General features: G+C 42.5%; 1 protein-coding gene across 1 annotated transcript in view; it reads right to left on the bottom strand.

Annotated features, from left to right (window-relative positions):
* Nucleotides 1-21237, bottom strand: part of LOC149275610 (ensconsin-like) — a 67955-nt gene that overhangs the window by 20621 nt on the left and 26097 nt on the right. Inside the window, exon 2 of the mRNA XM_089504532.1 lies at nucleotides 11-174. Within this exon, the coding sequence (XP_089360658.1) occupies nucleotides 11-174 (164 nt within the window). The remainder of the gene's footprint in view (nucleotides 1-10; nucleotides 175-21237) is intronic.

Below are 21237 nucleotides of genomic sequence, written 5' to 3'. Positions count from 1 at the left end.
TGCCACTTACTTTCTCTTCTTCCAATCTCATCTTTCGTTTTTCATCAACAGCAGCTCGCCGCCGTTCTTCTTTTATTCTCTGTTCCTCCAGCTTCTTCTTGCGTTCTTCTAGATGTTTCTCATAGTGCTGGCGAGCCCTGGCCTCCTTCTCTAACCACAGCGACTCTCTGGCAGCTGCAACAAAAATGAAGAACCCAAAGGTTTATGTTATATGGGGTAGATAAATGCACTTTATCCATATACTTAAAGAAATACCGTGTTTTTATGTATGTTTTGAACTGCTTTGTAGAGCACTGAAATATTTGGATGATAGCTTAGAATATGGTTGTGTCCCCATATGTACAAACTAATACAAACTGTGGTTTATGCTTTATACTCCTGAATACATAACTAAAATGTACTTTGCATACTTATAGCAGTTGAACACACTTTCACATGGAACAAACTATATCTATTAACATATACCATGGCTAGACTAACCTGTCACGGACTCTTTAACCCCTTAATGACAAAGCCCGTACATGTACGGGCTCAAAATGCATTGTTTTCAATGGGTTTAGGGACCGCCCATTGTCCTTTAGGGGCTAATCAAGAGTACTAAAGAGAGCCTGCTATATATTCTAAAAAATACACATGAAAAATAAAAGTACGCCCTCTTTGAATTCTTTGAGGATTGCCTCTTCCAAACCAGCTGTGTGGGACTTCATGTTATTTGGTCATACAGTGATCAATACCGTATTTGCTCGATTATAAGACGAGGTTTTTTCCAGAGCAAATGCTCTGAAAAATACCCCTCGTCTTATAATCAGGGTCGTCTTATAATCAGACCTCAAATAGGTCTGATTATGAGACTAAGATCCAGATCCCCCGCAGCGATGCAGAGGACCTGGATCCTCCTGTGTTAACCCCCCCCCCCAACTTACCGGTGCTTCTGAGTCCCCGGTGCTTAGTCCGGGCTGCGTGTAGGTACAATCGCGTAGAGCTCTACACGCTGCCCGGACTAAGCACCGGGGACTCAGAAGCACCGGTAAGTTGGAGGGGGGGGGGGCATAACACAGGAGGATGCAGGGGACCTGCATCCTCCTGTGTTATGCCCCCTCCAACTTACCGGTGCTTCTGAGTCCCCGGTGCTTAGTCCGGGCAGCGTGTAGAGCTCTACGCGATTGTATCGTGTAGAGCTCTACGCGATTATATCGCGTGGAGCTCTACATGCTGCCCGGACTAAGCACCGGGGGCTCAGATGCAGGGGACCTGGATCCTCCTGTGTTATGCGCCCCCCCAACTCAGAAGCACCGGTAAGTTTGGAAGAGGGAGGGGGAGTGTTAAATGGGGGGTGTAAGGCATTTCTGGAGGCAGAGTGCTCTGTGAAATGCTTTTTAACCCCTTTAATGCCACTCTGCCTCCTGAAATGCCTTAAACCTCCCTATATGCCATAATATGCCTTTTAATCCTCTAAGTGCCAGAGTGGCATATAGGGTTAAAAGGCATATCATGGGGCACAGTGGCATATAGGGTTAAAAGGCATATTATGGGGCACTGTGGCATTTAGAGGGTTAAAAGGCATATCATGGGGCACAGTGGCATATAGGGGGTATAAGGCACTTCTGGGGCAGATGTGCATAACTAGGAGGCAGGTTGGAAAATAGAAGGAAATAAAACCAAAATATTTTTCTCAAGCATAGCTTTTATTAAAAAAAGTGTTTAAATGAATTAAAATTTACTGGTAAAACTTTTTTCCTATAGGGTCGTCTTATATTCAGGCTTTTTCTTTTTTTCCTAAATTAATATTAAGATTTGGGGGGTCGTCTTATAATCAGGGTCGTCTTATAATCGAGCAAATACGGTAATTAAAGTATGCGGCGTCCTGCACCAAGTGTGACTAGTGTGTTAGGTGTCAGTACACATTCTCATTGATCTCCTGTGATCACACTGTATTATGAGCTCATTTTGGATCTAAAGTTTAATAATCGTGTTCTACAAAACAAATTATATTTTGTACATCTGGTGTATTTGAGTTTAAAGTACATTTTATCTCCATCAGCTAACTTCTGCTCTGTTATTGATATTGGTATGGGCTTTGTTGCAAGGATAAGGCATCACATTGTGCACACCTTATTTGCTTTTCACATTTGTACGAATACGTGATGTCACTCCCGGTGTATCTGGGACAGTTGGCAATCAATCTCTCTGAGAGGAAATCACCAGGTTTATTAGCATGTTAACAAGTATCTAGGTTAATGTTTAATGTTTCCTCCCAATGGAAATGTAACTTTATCTACAAAGAGAGCCCTGAGGGAAAACTGGATTTTCATTTTCCAAGTTCTAGTGCCTGCACAAAAACACTAACCACCGAACAGAATCTTATTTGGGTCACGTACAAGACTATTTTTTCCTGCAACATCTTCTATTCATTGATAGATTTTCTCTAACTATATGAATTACAGCCAGACTAGGCAGAAAGGAAACTGACATACACTGAGCTACGAGAGTGAGAGGCCAGAGCGTTCAGTCTTAGGCCGAGGCAGGGCACTGCATGCGGTCTTAGGCCGAGGCAGGGCACTGCATGCAAACAGCACAGTCCTTTCTTCATCCCTAGCTTAAGGCACAGCAGAATGCATGGTATAGCTTCAGGTAGGGGAGAAAGCTTACAATTCACTGCAAATGCATAAAGCTGCTACTATATCTCTAGGAAAAGCAATTAATTTATAAAGGTGAAACACATTTTTCAATATGGCATTTGCATTACAATTTAAGACAAAAGGCAATTTTTGCATGAGACATACCTATTAATTTCTCTCGTTCTTCTCTGCGTTCTCGAGCAAGCCGTTGTCTCTGGTCAACTTTCAGAGTAATATGAGGCTCTGTAAAAATTCATGGAAAAAGATAGAGGTTTTTAATGTCTCATATTTGTTTAATTTGTGTACAAAACATGTGATTTTGTCAGCTAACACATCATACTGCTTACTGGGTAAGAATATACTGCTGGGTCTCAATCTATCACAGCAATAAGATAATAAAGGTCTTTCATTAACTTAAAGAATGCTGTAAAACAATAGGCAAGGGCTGGATACATGTGAAGGCTGATGTATTAGCCTGTAGTTGTGGGAGGGGCTATGGTTATTTAACCAACGCCTCTCCCTTCCACAGCTACGTTACAGCTCCTAACGTTGGCTGATCTATACAGGAAGTGATGTCATGGAACTTCAGGAAGGAACATTGCAGTTTTCGGCTAGTATTGGCAGTGTGGCATGTCTGCGTTTCAGGAGCCAAACGGGGTTATTCGAGAGGGGGCACCCCCCTTCAGGTTATACTTATTTTCTCGTTGCTTGCTTGGTCGTTTATTAACTCATTTACGGGGTCTACGTGGGGTTTTGTTGTTGTTTACAGACTGCTTTGTGTATGCAGGGCGCTGCACAGGTGCTGTTAATCAAACATAAACCTTCCCAAGCCTGTTTTCACTTTCTTCGTAATCTCTATGTTTCTTTTACTAACCGTGCCTAATTACAACATCTGTGTTAAAGGTAGCAGTTCAGTGGCGCTATGCTGGGTACTTCTCTTGATTCGCCTTGTTTATTTGTATGCATGGCCACTCAGGTGCACTTCTCATACTCAATCGTTACTAAGCCTGTTAACCCTTTTACTACCGATACCTGTTGATACCTCTAGTCCTGCACTACACATCATTACGCACGCTCTCTTTCCTTCATGCTTTTATACTGTTCAGCTCATGTTACTATGTCTGCGCTTTTATGGAGGTTCATTTCCTTTTCCAAGCGTATTTTCAGTCGCTCGCTATATCGTTCTTGGAGTTACTCGTTGTATGCTACAGCTGGTCATTTACATTGGTTGTTAGAGTACTTTTCAAATTATACTTAACTCCAATTAATTCATGAACACACCATTTGTGGATAACAATCAGCATACAAGCTATATTCACTATTTTACTCTGTTGGGAGACTGTTCCATGTATCAACCGGCCCTGCTTGAGGAATTTCTGTTGCTAGAGTCAGATAAGGGTTGCCAGTTAACCACTTTTTTCATTAACCCTTTGTTCACTATTAGTGCGAGTTATTTAGGCTGGTCACATGATTTGTATGTGTGTGTGTGTGTATATATATATATATATATATATATATATATATATATATATTGTTGCTTTGGTCGCCTCCAAAGCAGTTACAGACAGGACAACCACCTCATGTTCTGTTATTTCCTCTGTCACTGTTATTGCTAATTGAGGAACTGTCTGTTGCCCTCGGCCACTTCTGCTGGCAGGCTGCTCCATGTATCAACCGGTCCTCCTCGAATTTTCTTCACGTTACTCTACACTATCCAGCTTGGCCATGGGATACTGGTTTGTTCTTATGTATTCTCTGTGCTGGTTCTTGTATGTGCAGGTTACATTTGTTGTGTATTTCTGGTAGTAGGGCTGGCCCCCCGAACTCTCGCTGGCCCCCCTCTTTTATTCATTATTGGTGCTTGTTATTTAGGACAAGTGCCCATGTCACGTGGTCTGTTTATGTATATTTGTTGCGTTTGGTCTTCAAGTACTTTCTGTTACAAGTCTTCTTAACCAGTCGTCTAGTCAGGTACGGTTATTGCCTTTTGTTGCTAATTCAGATACTCATTGTTGGCCTCTACCGCTTCTGCTGAGAGGCGGTTCCACGTATCAACCACCCCGCTCGGATTTTTCTTCACGTTACTGTACACGATTACAGCTTGGCCCTGAGCGGACTGCCACCTTACGTACTGCTATTTGCCTCTTGTTGCTAATTCAAGTATTCATGGTTGTCTTCTGCTGGGAGGCGGTTCCACGTATCAACCGTCCCGCTCAAAATTTTTTCTTCACGTTGCTTTACACGATTACAGCTCACGTTATTATTGAGGTACTCTGTTTTATCTCAGTCTGGTTTCCCATTCCTATAATTAGATTACCGGCAGGTCGGTTCCAGTCATTACAACCGGGCCCCTTTTCCAATAATTGGAAGAAACAGATGTTCCAGGGGGTTGCTAACCGTAGAGTGTCAGGTTTAGTGAGTCAGATAGGAGGCAATATTCTCGAGACCTCGTTACGTCCCCGCTTAGATAGACGGCCTCCTTGAACTAGGCAGTTGGCCCCCCTGCCCCACCCCGAGGCAATCTCCCCTCCTCGCTTGGAGGTTACTTGTCATTCCTATCCGATCAAGAAGAGAGGTCCTCCATTCCCTGTTCACACGCTCCTGGGTCAGACTTTGCCGCCTCACATTCCCTCCATGCTCAGTCTGTTGCTAACAAGGTGATGCATTCCTTTCTCTGCCTCGGCCAGCATAGCGGAATCTACCCACCGTTTGCTTGTCCCGTCTCCTCCTCATAGATCCAGCCCGCCACAATCTAGTTTTGTGGACAGGGCGCAATGAGGGACATGCTCACCTCACTAGTGGGTGGCATCGGTCTCCTTAATTTACGAGAGATTAGCCAATTTTGGAAGCCCAGCTTGCACCGGCAGGCCTGCCCCCTTCCTCTCCTGCAGGCCCTGCCACCACTGGTTGCCATGTTAGTCTATTCATGCTACGTCATATTTGCACGGATGCCATTGGGCCCTACCAAAGCGATGTGCCCCGGGGCATTATTTCTCAAGCAATGTCTATCTCCTATTAAGTGTGGAATCCGGTTTTAAGAGAAGCTGCTGTTTTTCATCCCTCCCCGTAATTCCAGATTAGGGTTTAGCATGTGGTTCCTTTACAGGTATTATGGCTGTACCTCAAGAAGCTCCCTGCCCCTTATTTTCTATACGAGCTTTAGCATAGTTTCCCTTATTCCGGCTAATGAGTTTTCCTTTAAATGCGCCGCTGTGGCAAGAGTCAATGGAGGGGGGTAAGATCATGGTTGTCGCTCCATGTCCGTGAATCTGTTACATGGCTGCTTCTCAGGCTCCACGTCTGCGAGTCCGTTACATGGCTGCTTCTCAGGCTCCACGTCTGCGAGTCCGTTACATGGCTGCTTCTCAGGCTCCACGTCTGCGAGTCCGTTACATGGCTGCTTCTCAGGCTCCACGTCTGTGAGTCCGTTACATGGCTGCTTCTCAGGCTCCACGTCTGTGAGTCCGTTACATGGCTGCTTCTCAGGCTCCACGTCCGTGAGTCCGGTACGTGTCTGCTTCTCCGCGTCCGTGAGTCCGGTACGTGTCTGCTTCTCCGCGTCCGTGAGTCCGGTACGTGTCTGCTTCTCCGCGTCCGTGAGTCCGGTACGTGTCTGCTTCTCCGCGTCCGTGAGTCCGGTACGTGTCTGCTTCTCCGCGTCCGTGAGTCCGGTACTTGTCTGCTTCTCCGCGTCCGTTACGTGTCTGCTTCTCCGCGTCCGTGAGTCCGTTACGTGTCTGCTTCTCCGCGTCCGTGAGTCCGTTACGTGTCTGCTTCTCAGGCTCCATGTCCGTGAGTCCGTTACGTGTCTGCTTCTCAGGCTCTAGCTCCAGTGAGTGGGACGTTTAGAGAAAGGATCCAGTGTGAGCCTTCTGGTCTCGCTCAGCGGATGTCATCATCCACTCATATTCACACATTGACGATTATACGCAAACTGTCCCTCAGAGCTGACAATCTGACCGTATCCACTATTAGTTCACGGTGAAGCTTTTCCTAACAGAAGATCAATATTGTAGTTCTAAAGAACCTCTCTGGTTTCTTCTCACCCGGATATAACGTATTAGAGGTCTGCATGGTCAAGCCAGTGAAGTCCCCCGGTAATTCACCAATGGATGGCGAGTAAGAGATTTGCTAATGTTAATGGACATCCTGTTTAGTCCTGGTACATGTATAGTGCTTAAGCTTCCATGTAATTTTTTCGGATACAGGCAGCTTGGTGAGCTGGCTACGGTACTTAATTCAGCTTCGGTTCTTCTGATCATTACGAGCTGTCACTCGGTCATACGAAACGAATTAATCCGGTCCGAGTACACTGTTTCTTCCTACCAATGTCCCCGGGTGCCCAGTTGCAGTCCTTATTTTACTGGGACGGTAAGTCAGCCTTCGTTGGTTCATGCGACCGAAGGTACTGGCCATTACGCTTTATTCTTCGACATCTCTGAAGTCTCGGACTTGTGTTCTGTTGCTGATCATTTCGTTCTGTCCCTCGGTCGTACAAAAACGAATCGGTCCGGCCAAGTACACGAATTACGTTTTTTCTTACGACTCAGTTTGGTGCCCACTTGCAGTCCTGGGAGCCTTGTTGTTGGTTTTTGACTGGGAAACCAAAAGCCAGTCTTCTTTTGCCCTTCCCCAGGGAGCCGTTGTCGTCAGTCATGTTTTTCAGATATGTTGGGTTATTACGTACCAGGATTGGCCTTAACCCACTCGCGTAATCGGGGCAGCGTCTAAGAATAAGTTCCAGCCCAGGTGATTAAAAGCTAGGCAGATGGAACTCCTCGTGTTTCCTTCTTTATATCTCACAACCAATCTCGGGAATGCGTAATGCCTTCACGTCACTCGCTTAATAAGCTTGGTCATTCATATTGTCATGTTATGGTACGACTAACTTTGTCTTCTTCTTTTTGCCCACTATAGGCCTACCTGGTATGTCGGTCATGGCACACCTCAGACCGAATGGACCCTCTCTGGGTCTTTGGTTCTCCGTTCCACTAATCCTATTCGTTTGCCCCTCACACAAATGTGAAGGCTGATGTATATTAGCCTGTAGTTGTGGGAGGGGCTATGGTTATTTAACCAACGCCTCTCCCTTCCACAGCTACGTTGCAGCTCCTAACGTTGCCCTCCCTTGCCCCCCCCCTTTTAATTTCCTTCCTTTTATTTCCTCTTTTCTCCTCTATCCTTTCTTTCATTTCTATTTACGGGGTGGCCCACTATAGGCCTACCTGGTACGTCGTCATGGCACACCTCAGACCGAATGGACCCTCTCTGGGTCTTTGGTTCTCCGTTCCACTAATCCTATTCGTTTGCCCCTCACACAATATAAGGACAACACTGGACCAATCTTGTGATGGACTACCAACAGAGAAACAATTTCCTTACCCGTGTTTTGGCATGCCAAATCAACTGGGTTGGTTCTATGTATTTAAGTCAGGACTAAGTTATGTAAACCTATTACTACCTGCTAGACAAACATTACAATCATACTGCCTTGTGGTGAACAATTTTGAAAGTCATACAATAGCTTAGTCCTAACAACTCAAAGGGACCCTCTGACTCATGAAAGTCTGCGCAGGAAAGCACTTCATTACGTAAGCAGCAATTAATTAGCATTTCAAAGTTTGGTGCGGCATTTGAGCAAGTAATCCAAAATATCTGACCCACCATCTCTCCATATAAAGGAAGTTCATTGTAATAAACCCCACTTTCATATCCCCTTAACGATCAATGATGTGCAAGGCAAAAGCACCATAGCAAGAGATTTTGCAAGATGGCGGCACCCATTAAAAAATAAACGAGTTCCCAAGAGGGTCTCTCCAGTCATGTAAGTCAATGGAGCCCACTTAAATAAATATTTTAAAAAGAATAGTTTAACAACATTTTTTTTTAAAAATGTGGAAACGTAAAAATATTTCTCTAGTGATGTTACCATCAGGGGAACCATCCATTTGCAACAAAATGTCCAAAAATATAAAAGTCTTAAAATTAACGCTGTATCTTCCAAAAAAAAATCCTGGCATGGAAAAAGTTGGAATATTGGCATTTAAAATACCCATGGCATTGTCAAATACCCGACGGTTAGACCCGCCGGGCAGCAACCGTAGCCGCCGCGAGGTAGGGGGAGACCCCCCGCTTCGGTCCGGCAGCCGCAGCTGCCGAGAAGAAGAGGGAGACCCCCCCGCTTCGGATCGGCAGCAGCAGCCGCCGCGAAGAAGGGGGAGACCCCCCTGCCTCTGCACGGCAGCTCCAGCCGCAGCCGCCACGAAGAAGGGGGAGACCCCCCGCCTCTGCATGGCAGCTCCAGCCGCAGCCGCCACGAAGAAGGGGGAGACCCCCCGCCTCTGCATGGCAGCTCCAGCCACAGCCGCCGCGAAGAAGGGGGAGACCCCCCGCCTCTACACTCCAGCCGCAGCCGCCGCGAAGAAGGGGGAGACCCCCCGCTTCTACACAGCAGCCGCCGCTGCGAGGAAGAGGGAGACCGCCTACCTGCACGGTGCGTCCTCAGCAGCTGCAGCCGGGAGACGGGTCCTCTTCTGGAATCCGGACTCCTTCTTCGCGCCACCTAGTGGCGCCGGCTGGTACTACCTCGACTTATATGGGAAGACTACGTAATCGCCAACCACAAGATGGCCGCGCAGGAAGTGACGTATCGGCACTTGAATTTTGGCGGGAGATCTCCAATTAGTGCCTATTTCCTGTGCCTATTTAAGAGACTTCCTAACTCTGAGACTTTGCCTTCTGATGGTCGTGCCTATCTCGGTAGTGCCTTCCCAGTACGCGTTCTTGTTGTTCCTGTTATTGACCTCGGCCTGTTCCACGACTACTCTGATCTCTGGTATCCTGACCTCGGCTTACTCCTCGACTATCCTAATATCTGGTATCCTGACCTCGGCTTGCTCCTCGACTATCCTGCTCTCCGGTATCCTGACCTCGGCTCTCTGGACCATCCTTTGCCAGTCCTACCTGACTACGGTGTCTCCTCCTGTACGCTGTGCCGTGACAGGCATGTTTAGTTTTCAAAAATGTATGGTTCGACGGGGTAAATAGAATTGGCCGGATTCAACGATGCCCCAAATAGGAGATGGGCGCAGACTCACCAGATGCCAAAATATATATTTTTTAAAAGCGCACCTCCCAAATGTAGCCTTTTAGCCCCCAAACACCCCAACAAACCTATGCATGGGTATCACTGTGCTCAGTAAATGTTGCTGAACACCTATTGGGGAGTTGTTTGGCAGTGACACATAGCAGAAGCTGTAAATTCATACCTAAATTACGATGTATGTAAAAAAATACTACCAAAAACTTTGACAAAGTCTGGTGGAAGAATTAATGCATGGAAAGTGTTAAAATACCACTATTTGAAATATCTTGTTTTAAAAAATATACGGTTTTATGGATTAAATTGAATTGGCTGGATTCAAAGATGGACATGGGGCAGGCTGACCAGATGTCACAATTCTATGTTGAAAAATACTGAATTGCGCATGTCCGAAATGTGGCCTGTTAGCCCCCAAACAACCCAGCAAACCCATGCATGGGTGGTATCACTGTACCCGGGAGTGAGTACATATTGGGGCTGTAAATTTATACCTGAAGTACAATTTGCGTGTGGGGGGGGGGGAATTAACACCACAAACTTTGACAAAAGATGTTAGTAAAATTAGTGTATGGAAATAGTTAAATTGCTAGCATTGAAAATTACCCTGAGGTGTCTGTTTTTCAAAAATATGTGGTTTGATGGCGGGTAAACTGAAGTGGCCGGTGTGAAAGATGCCCCCAAATAGGACAAGGGGGCATGATTACAAGGTTTGAAAAAAAATAGTTTTGAAATAGCAATACTATACTCAATGCCCTATAAAAAAGCAAAAAGCATGAAAATATTTGGTATTTCTAAACTCAAGACAAATATTAAAATCTACTTAGCAGGGTTTTTGTATTAGTCTTTGCAGATGACAAATATTTTTTCAAATAAATGTCAGAATAAGTTTTTTTCCAATTTTTTACAATATTTTATTTTTTATAGTAAATTCATAGATTTGATCAAAATAATGTTGTTATCAAAAGAAAACTATTATTCTTCTGTAAAAAAACACCATATAATTTGTGTGGGTACAGTGAATGAGAGAGAAGAAAATTACAGCTAAACACAAGCACCGCAAAAATGTTCGAAACGGTCTCAGGGGGTACAAAAAGAAAAAAGCAGCTTGGCCATAAGGAGTTAAACTACATTACTGTAAAGCAATGTCTCCTCAGTTGACCTACTGGTACTTAAAGATAAAACTATACTCTGTATTTTATTTTCAAGGCACATGCTCACTGCATGATTTGCTACATCTTTCTATTTCTCCCACTATCATATTAGGCTGCCAGCTAGACAAGGAGAAACCCGATATTTCACACTTCCCTGTTTCCCCAGATACGATCATGTTCATCATCACAGATTAATTATCCGTAGACAAACTACTTATCTAACACAATGATAACGGTGTCTTGCAGAGGATGTAGACATGTTTTACAATATATCAGTCAAAGAGTGTGCAGCATTAGAGACAAACTCACCTGATCTGGATTCAACATTTGACAGCGGTCCTTGAGAGTGAGGATGGCTCGAAGCGGCCTTCTTCTCCTGAACCTTGACCTGAGAATCATCGGATTCTAAATGGAAAACAAAATGTTCAAGGAATATTAGAAACCTTGATATGCTATTATAGGGCTATATAATAGACACTGACTACAAGTAAACATTGGTGTTGGATTTTTAAGAATATTCTACTAGGAAATAATAAACTAAATAAGACATGAAGGGGTTAGAGTTTTATCAAAAATTTCCAGGGTTTATACTGAAACTCTTCATTTGTATGACCTCTGCAATTACGATAACCCATGCTTCCTAAGTAATAAGTGTAAAATCAGAAACTGAAAATAAATTGTCAGATGCAATTTTATGCATTAAAAATAGCATATACATATAAAACAATCAATCACAAAAGGTGAATCTATTGTAAAACAACCATAGCTAAGCGGCGAGGTAGCACTGAAATGGTCCAGGAGAATGTCATTGATATTGCTGAACTCTCCCATTCATCTAGTCATATATTAATAGGAAGCATTAAAGTAAGTGGTGGTTACATTCTTCCACAATACTGAATACAGCTTGTTTCAACATACGACAAATATACAAGCTTTCACAGAGATGGTGTAGGGGACAGGGACAGACTTTATCACACGGTGCCAACAGGGGCTAACACTGATGGTGTCAATAAATATACCTGGAAACAACAGGGCCAAACAGGCCATCTAAACCTGGACAAAGTGGACTAAGTGGCTTCATATATGCAGGTGTGGAGAAACAAAGACATATCTGACTTGTAAATAGTAGTGACCAGTGTCATCATACAGTTATGTGCAAAAACAAATGAGGCTGAAGTTAAACCAAGGTAAGTGGATCCATTTCATGCCACTGGCTTTACTGTTAAATATAAAGGCAAAATGAAAGAGGGAAAAAAGATCTAGTGATGAGCTCCAGGGGTTGCACCAAATATTCAACTCGTAAAAATGTACCAGTAGCTTTAAGAAAAAAAGTCCTGCTCTATCTAAAAGTGCAATGTGAAAATCGGTATGTGCTAATATAGAAATATATACATATATACCGTATTTGCTTGATTATAAGGACGACCCTGATTATAAGACGACCTCCCAAAATCTGAATATTAATTTATGAAAAAAAAGGAAAAAGCCTGAATATAAGACGACCCTATAAGAAAAAAGTTTTACCAGTAAATGTTAATTCATGTAAACTATGTGAACAATTGTTTGTTAATAAAAGCTATGATTGAGAAAAAAAAAATTTTTTCCTTTTTTTTTTCAACCTGCACATCTGCCCCAGAAATGTCTTATACCCCCTATATGCCACTGTGCCCCATGATATGCCTTTTAAGCCTCTAAATGCTATTGTGCCCCATGATAAGCCTTTTAACCCACTATATGCCAACTGTGCCCCATGATATGCCTTTTGACCGCCTATGTGCCACTCTGCCTCCAGAATTGCCTTATATGCCTATGCCACTCTGGCATTTAGGGGGTTAAAAGGCATATTATGGGGTAGAGTGGCAGTTAGGGAGCATTCAGGAGGCATTTCAGGAGGCAGAGTGGCATATAGAGGGTTAAAAGGCATTTCTGGAGGCAGAGTGGCATTAAGGGGGGTTAAAAGGCATTTCACAGAGCACTCTGCCTCCAGAAATGCCTTATGCCCCCCCATTTAACACTCCCTCCTCCAAACTTACCGGTGCTTCAGAGTCCACGGTGCTTAGTCCGGGCAGCGCGTAGAACTCTACGCGATTCTCGTACACAACTTCCGCTTGAGCGGAAGTTGCCTACGCAAATCGCGTACAGCTCTATACGCTGCCCGGACTAAGCACCGGGGACTCTGAAGCACCGGTAAGTGGGGGAGGGGGAGACGGGAGGATCCAGGTCCCCTGCATCTGAGTCCCCGGTGCTTAGTCCGGGCAGCGTGTAGAGCTGTCCGCTGCAGCGGAAGTTGTGTACGCGAATCGCGGACAGCTCTACACGCTGCCCGGACTAAGCACCGGGGACTCAGAAGCGCCGGTAAATTGGAGAGGGGGGGAGACAGGAGGATCCAGGTCCCCTGCATCGCTGCGGGGGATCTGGATCTTAGTCTCATAGTCAGACCTATTTGAGGTCTGATTATAAGTAGACCCCGATGATAAGAACATTTGCTCTGGAAAAAACCTCGTCTTATAATTGAGCAAATACGGTATATCATAATTAGTAAAAAAACATTTATTTTGCACAGGAACACACATACAATTGTATGAGTAATATTTATTATATTTTTTTACTAATTATGATATATATATATTTACATATTAGCACAGATTAATTTTCACATATTTTTTGCAATCTGAAGGCAAAGCTCGAAAAAAAGTTTCTGCTGATAATAAGGCCAAATGGCCCTACATAACGCACAGCTCAATTACACTCATATCACCAATGCTAGCTCAGCCCTTCTCACAGAGGGAATTCGTCCTTCAAAATCTACAGGCGAAGCTTTTTTTAACTCGATGGTACTTCCGGTTCAGTAAATGCAAAGTCTGCTAGCGGCTTACTTAATAATTTATTACTAATTTTATTGATTAAGTTGCTTAGGTTTAAATTTTAGATGCACAAGTTAAGGACCCTGTATTCTACCATACCTACGAATTAAAAAAAGCATCTTTCACCCTACATGACAATGCTTACATTTATAGACTTATGTTCCGTGCATTCGATTAGGACACTATAGATGGTTATTACATTTCATCTTTCTAAACAAAACACGACTCTAAAGATCTATGAGTACATCGCTGTCACGACTGCGGTATTGGCAGTGGATCCACACTGCAGAAATTGGAAAAGGCGCCTCCTAGCGGAGATGGAGAGCCCAGCAACAGTGCACAGAGATGTATAGCGTAAACAGGAACGTAGCAAAGCTCAGAACATTCAGGAACCAAAATAATAAATAAAATAATAAATTCAGGGGTCAGGCAAAAGAGTAGTCGGGGTCACAACAGAGGTCAGGGCAGGCAGCAAACATCAAAGGTCAAAAACTTGCTGGAGTCAGAAAACAATAAATAATCAGCAAGGGACCGCTAGTGAAGGCTATAAGGCACTATCACAGGCAAAAGGTGTAGTGCCTACTGAGGGTTTAAATATCCCTCTACAAACTGGATCCTCCTACCCACCTAATTAGGGGGAGGAAGAAAAAAGATAAATGTTGCTTTAAGAACATGAATATTCATGAGTTAGCCGTTCACTCCCCGTCAAGATCCCTTGATCTCTGCGGGGACGTACGTCTACCAGCAAGATGGACCCGGCGGCGGTTCCCGCTGACGGAACAAGCAGGGGGCTGGTCGCGCGGGCTGCATCTCAACTCCCCTGTCCGCGGGACGATGGAAGAGGTAACAATCGCTGAGAATACCTGAATTGCTGATTGAAATTCAGTATAAATACATTGGGGTCAATGTGTCCAGCCATAATTATTCCAATATTTCTTCACTCTAAATGTAGGCTAGAGATGTATTAAGTATTATACGATGTAAGATCATGAAATTCCATACATGGGGTTTGTCAAGAAGAAGGAAAAGTGGCAGCTCTTCAGGCCCTGTGGAGTGCCATGAATATCCCCCCCGCATCAAAATGATACCTAGATTTGTAGCTGTATGTATCAGAGACCAAGCAATTCCGTTACTTATTTATTGATCTTTAATGGCTTGGAGTTCTCTGTGTAGAAATATGTTTCCAGAGAGATACACCTACCTATTTTCTGTAGCACAAATCTTTCATTTCACGCATGATTTGGTAATTTTTACAAAGAATAAATGACATATTTGTAATATCATCAAAAAAACATGACCAGAACATTACTAGAATAAAATGCGAAGTGAGCATCACCTCCATGTTGTGCTTTGGCCCTAAAAAAGGCTTTAAAAGTCTACTGTTTACCTATCAACAATAGACCTTTTGTATTTCATTATGCAAATCATGATTACCACAAATTGGGTAATTTCTACATTTTGGCTTAAACAAGAAATTCCGGATAGGGGCACATTATTCAACAAATACAATATCAATACAAAATAGAGAAAGGTATATCATCCTATAAAGGCAATTAAAAAAATAAATAAAAAAAAAAAAAAAAGATGGCTTCCCTGGCATCAAGTATCAATCCTATTAACTAATTAAATGGGGTGGGACAAATTTACTCTTGTAATTATCTAAACAGCCCTAATACTAATACCGTAATTTATAATTTTTTCTACTTTTAAAGCGTATGATAAAAATGACACTGGGTGCCATTACATATGATCCTATGCCATATATAGGGGGATAGCCACAGTAAAAATAATAAACTGCATTTATCTATTATACATCAAATAAACAACACACAAGGATTTACATTTCAGGAGCCATTGCTCTACTGTAGGGAAATAAGAAAAAACAAAAAACAAGGATTTCTTAACATTATTAATAAACATTTTGTGGTTGATATTTGGTTATGGTGAAAAACATACTTTATCAAGACATGATGGTAGCGGAATCTGTTGAAAGTGTCCTTCAATTTGCCTGATTTAAAGGAACACCCTAGCCTACGTATGCACTCAAATGCATATGATAGCTGCCTAGTGCCTTTAACCTCTTCACGACACAGGACTAGTTTTGCTGGGTAATGCAACATTTTTTGCCACAGCCACAACTATATAGAGATAAACACGTGAACATATTGTCAGGACTTTTAAACTAAATACACTGTTGTTACAAAAGGGGACTGTTTGATATTATTTTACTGTAATATACTCTGGAATATACCGTGTGTTCGATGTATTGCAGGTACTTTTTAGACACTAGAGGGCAGTATCCCACAAAACAACCAAAGGAAACTAAAGTTTACTCAGCCAAACAACTTGCTGCACAGTCATCATTCATTCTGCCAATCCACTGAGGTCCACGTGACCGAGGCAGGTTTTACCCTGTACGCTGCTAATGCGCCACCGCATAGTCTAAAGGGGCTTTCATCTATTTCCTGTTTCTAAATGAATGGTGACATGGCACATCATTATCCCCTTAAGGACCGGGCTCATTTTTCGTTTTGTACCCTGTGGGACCGAGGCTGTTTTGACACTTTTGTGGTGCTTGTGTTCAGCTGTAATTTTCTCCTCACCCATTTAGTGTACCTACATAAGTTATATATTGGGCTTTCTTCAGATACCATTATTTTGATCGTATCATCTTATTTACTATAAAAAAAATAAAAAAAACATGGTGAAAAATTGAAAAAAAAACACATTTTATGACTATTATTTGAAAAATCTTTTACTCACCTAAAAAAGCAAGTAAAAAAACTAGCTAAATAGATTCTACTACTTGTCCTGAGTTTAGAAATACCCAAAGTTTTTATGTTTTTTTGCTGTTTTTTGTTATAGGGCAATAAGTACAAGCAGCGTTTTATGATTTCCAAACCTTTTTTAACAAATCTGGTCGGTCTGCCTCCATCTCCTCTTTGGAACATCTTTGAAGCCGGTTAACTCAATTTAACCCATTCAAACCATATATTTTTGAAAACTAGACACCCCAGGGTATTTCAAATGCTGTTATTTTAACCCTTTCCATGCAACAGTTATACAACTACACTTTGTCAAACTTTGTAATAGTATTTTTTTTTAAATTTTTCCCCACACAAATTGTACTTTAGTTATAGATATACAGGTCCTGGTATATGCCACTGTCTAACAACACCCCAATATGTGTTCAGGAATATCTCCTGAGTACAGCGATATCCCACATGCATGGGCTTGTCAGATTGTTTGGCTGGTAAAAGGCTACTTTTGGGGCATGCGTAATTCAGGTGGTCATTTGGTCATTCTGCCTCCATCTCCTCTTTGGAATATCTTTGAAGCCGGTTAACTCAATTTAACTCCGTCAAACCATATATTTTTGAAAACTAGACACCCCAGGGTATTACAAATGCTGTTATTTTAACCCTTTCCATGCACCAATTATACAACTACACTTTGTCAAACTTTGTAATAGTAATTTATTTTTTTCACACAAATTGTACTTTAGTTATAGATATACAGGTTTTGGTATATGTCACTGTCAAACAACACCCCAATGTGTGTTCAGGAACATCTCCTGAGTGTAGTGATACCCGACATGCATGGGTTTGTCGTGTTGTTTGAGATTTAAAATGCTACATTTGGGAAGTGCGCTCCATTTTGGAAAGTCTGTACCTTTGCCCTATCTTTGAGCTCGGCCACTCCAATTTACCCCATCAGCCATTTTTTTTTTTTATATTAGACACCCCTTGGGTATTTGAAGTGCTTTTATTTTAACTCTTTGTTGAGATTTTTGCACTTGCTCAAAATAATAAATTTTATTTTTTAATTTTATTTTTTTAATACTTTTTTTAATATTTTTTTTACACTTTAGGCTGGTATTGGATGGTTCATCTAGTGACATCACTGCATAATTATTTTTAAATGTTAGCACTTTTTTTTTTACATTTTTTTTTTTTTTACATTTTTTTTATATTTTACTAATCACATTGTGATTAGAAAGCTGGGCTCCATTGACTTGCATGGTTGAATGCAGTACCTGTATTCAACCTGCAAGTGGAGCCAGAGTTCTCTAGAGGGTCTGGAGACCATCTAGCGAACTTTAAAAACTTGTTCGTTTCTTTTACAGGGCGGCCGCCATCTTGCTTGAAGAACCGGAGCGGTCACAGCCCATCCAGAGGTTAAGTGTTTGGTGTCGCTGGATGTCTCCTGATCGAGACATTCCAGCGACACCATTTAAGTTTAGGAGGCGATCGTTGATCGCCTCCTAAACGCTTTTAAAACGGGCGTCCGCCGCCATACAATGTATGGCGGCTGTTGACGCCCCGGGGAGGGGCCAGACATGGCTCCCCATGCCGATCTCGGCCTTGCTGAATGCCTCGACATCGAGGCATTACAGTAACGCCGTTTAAGCGAAGAAAGTGATCGTTGATCACTTTCTAAGCTTATTTAATTTTTTGACGGTTCAGGACCGGCAAAGGTCATTTAGTGACCGTTATGTCATGACGGTCCTGAACCGGCAAAGGTCATTAAGGGGTTATAGCATTTGTCTGCCACTCAGACGTTCAGCCTACCTGCCAAACCAGTTGTTATGCATGCGTTTATCTGTCCCTAACTTTGTGGAAACAAGGTTCTTAGTGAAAGAAACACAAATTGTATCCACCAATGATATTTCACAGGGTGAGGAATGAGAAATAGTGAATATATCACATATAGGATGTAAGAAGCTATTCACGCTGTAAATGTATCGTTCATAACAAACTCTGGAGGTAATGAATATATGTGCCACCAGAGTAAGAATGTTCCCTCCCAAAATGTTACTTAAAATAAAATGCACACACATTCTTCCATAGACCTCTGCTAGAAGATAGGTAGCCACCGTCAAATTTCAAGACCCACAACCCTATTCAACAGGTGGAATGCTCCCTGATGGCTGCACCAAAAGCTAGGCAGAGTTCTCGAAAACAACAATTTCAGTAAAGCATCTGTAATATCACACCTTAAGCCACTATGTACCCAGAACAACACTTGCTTAGTTCTAAACATACTTAAGTTTTAAAACTAAATATGTATTTCAACATCCATGGGCTCTATTACAAAGAAGTTAGAGTTGTAAGAGCTCACATCTAGGGCTGAAACAACTAATCGATAATAATCGATAATAATCGATTATGAAAATCGTTGGCAACGAATTTCATCATCGATTAATCGAATCGATTTTTATCGATTATAAAAGGAGGTTTTTTTCAGAGCAAATGCTCTGAAAAACTCCTCTCCTTATAATAATCCGATCTCAAACAGAGATCGGATTATAACACCGGAATCCAGATCCCGCTGCAGGAGACCTGGATTCCCCTCACTGTCGGCCGGTCTCTCATTTCCGTCTCTCTCCCCCCTCCCATACACCCCTCTGACTCCTCCCCCTCCTCCTCCAAGGACTTTTACTGCAGCTTCATAGAAGCCACAGTGTAAGTGAAGGGCAGTAACGGAGGCTGTCTGTGCGATGCAGACACTCACAGGCTGACAGAGAATCATCCTCTCTGTCAGCTGGTGGGGGTGTGCATCGCACAGACAGCCTCCGTTACTGACAGTAACGGAGCCGGGTAGAGAGGCAGAGCGGTGTATGGGAGGGGGGGAGGAGTCAGAAGGGTGTATGGGAACCACCCTCCCATACACCACTGTGGCTCCTCCCCCCTCCCATACGCCACTCTGCCTCTCTACCCGGCTCCCTGGTGTCTAGTGAAGATCCGTTGCTGACAGCAGGCAGAGTGGAGTATGGGAGGGGGGAGGAGGCAGAGTGGAGTATGGGAGGGGGAGGAGGCAGAGTGGATTATGGGAGGGGGAGGAGGCAGAGTGGAGTATGGGAGCGGGAGGAGCCAGAGTGTTGTATGGGAGGGGGAGGAGGCAGAGTGGAGTATGGGAGGGGGAGGAGCCAAAGTTGTGTATGGGTGAGTTATAGTGGTGTATGGGGGGTATTATGAATTTCAGGGCATATAGGGGGTATAAGGCATATCGATATTAGGCATATCAGGGGGTCATAAAACATCTTGGGGTAAAAGGTATATCAGGGGGCTCAGTTGCATATCACTGGCATATAAGGAGTATAAGGCATATCAGGGGCACAGTGGCATATCAGGGGGGCACAGTGGAATCTGGCATATAAGAGGTATAAGGCATATATGGGGGCAGAGTGGCAAGCTGGGGGTCTGATGTGCATAACCGGGGGCAGTTTGGTAAATAAAAAAAATTTAAACAAGGCTTTTTTTCCTCATAGTTTTTATTAAATATGAAAAATAGTTAACATATGAATTAATATTTACTAACAACTTTGTATTAAAACCTAGTTTGAGAAACACTGTGTTTGGGTTCTTGTAGCTTTTATTATTATGTCAGTAAAATAAGAAGGTGAATAGAGAGAGGCCATTGCAATAAAGAGATGAAAGTGTAAATTGTACGTTTTTTATTACATTATTTTAAATTTAAAAAAATTGATTTTTTTTATCCGATTAATCGAAAAAATAATCGGCCAACTAATCGATTATTAAAATAATCGTTAGTTGCAGCCCTACTCACATCTATGCTCATTCTTTACTGGCTACAGCAAAAATGTTAACATTTCTAACAATATACACATATAGTTTTTTTCACAACACTAAACAACCATTCCACTATAAACACATTCCATAGATGCACTATGCATCCTATGCACACATTATAAACTAGCCTACGCTAGGCCTTCAACAAGTGTTGTAACAAAAACTAGGAGGACCATTCAAGCTACATATGCTAAAACTTCTACGTGCGACATCAGTACTTATGTACGTGCGGTTACCTTACAATTGAAAGTAACACAAGGTGCCAAATTTGTATGGAAACAAACCAAAAGTGGTAAATAATATTTGTGAAATTGATCAAAGGAAGCTTTAAAAGGTCAATTTTTCCATCAAGAAGGCTCCTAAGATCTTGAGGTAACCTTGTAAAGCTGAGGCTGCAAGAATATACGTTACAGACCCTAATTTGGCCATTTTAGCTACCCCTGGCAAGGCCACAAAAGGGTAAATGTGACACAGGTTAAGGAAATCAACCAATTAACCATGCTTGTCATCCACCAAGTAAGGTTTAGGGTCACTTAGAAATGTCCTTGTTTTTGAAACAAAAGTTAAATTATGTTTCCTTTTACCAGTACACACCTGGCTATTTTTACAGTGTAGTATTAGATTTTACCGTTTAGAAAATGATAGGCAGCTTATATTTTGGGACTGACTATTCGGAGAAGTATTTTGTACGTTGTATTCCATATTCAGGTATCCGGACCTCTTAGATCTACCATTGACACCTGATGCCGTGATGATACACAATACATGCAATAACAGAAATGCCCGTTTATGGTAACAAATGTTACTTTCCTAAGGGAACGTGAACCCACTAATATAACAAGCGGTGTACAGCCTTGCCCTCAAAATTAATGGCACATGCCATAAGCACAAAAGGCCAGCCTTATCCAA

This window comes from Sceloporus occidentalis, unplaced genomic scaffold (assembly GCF_023333645.1).
Source record: "Sceloporus occidentalis isolate IW3139 unplaced genomic scaffold, rSceOcc1.0.p SCAF_275, whole genome shotgun sequence".
Taxonomy (NCBI): domain Eukaryota; kingdom Metazoa; phylum Chordata; class Lepidosauria; order Squamata; family Phrynosomatidae; genus Sceloporus; species Sceloporus occidentalis.
This window is presented reverse-complemented; position numbering and strand designations above follow the sequence as displayed.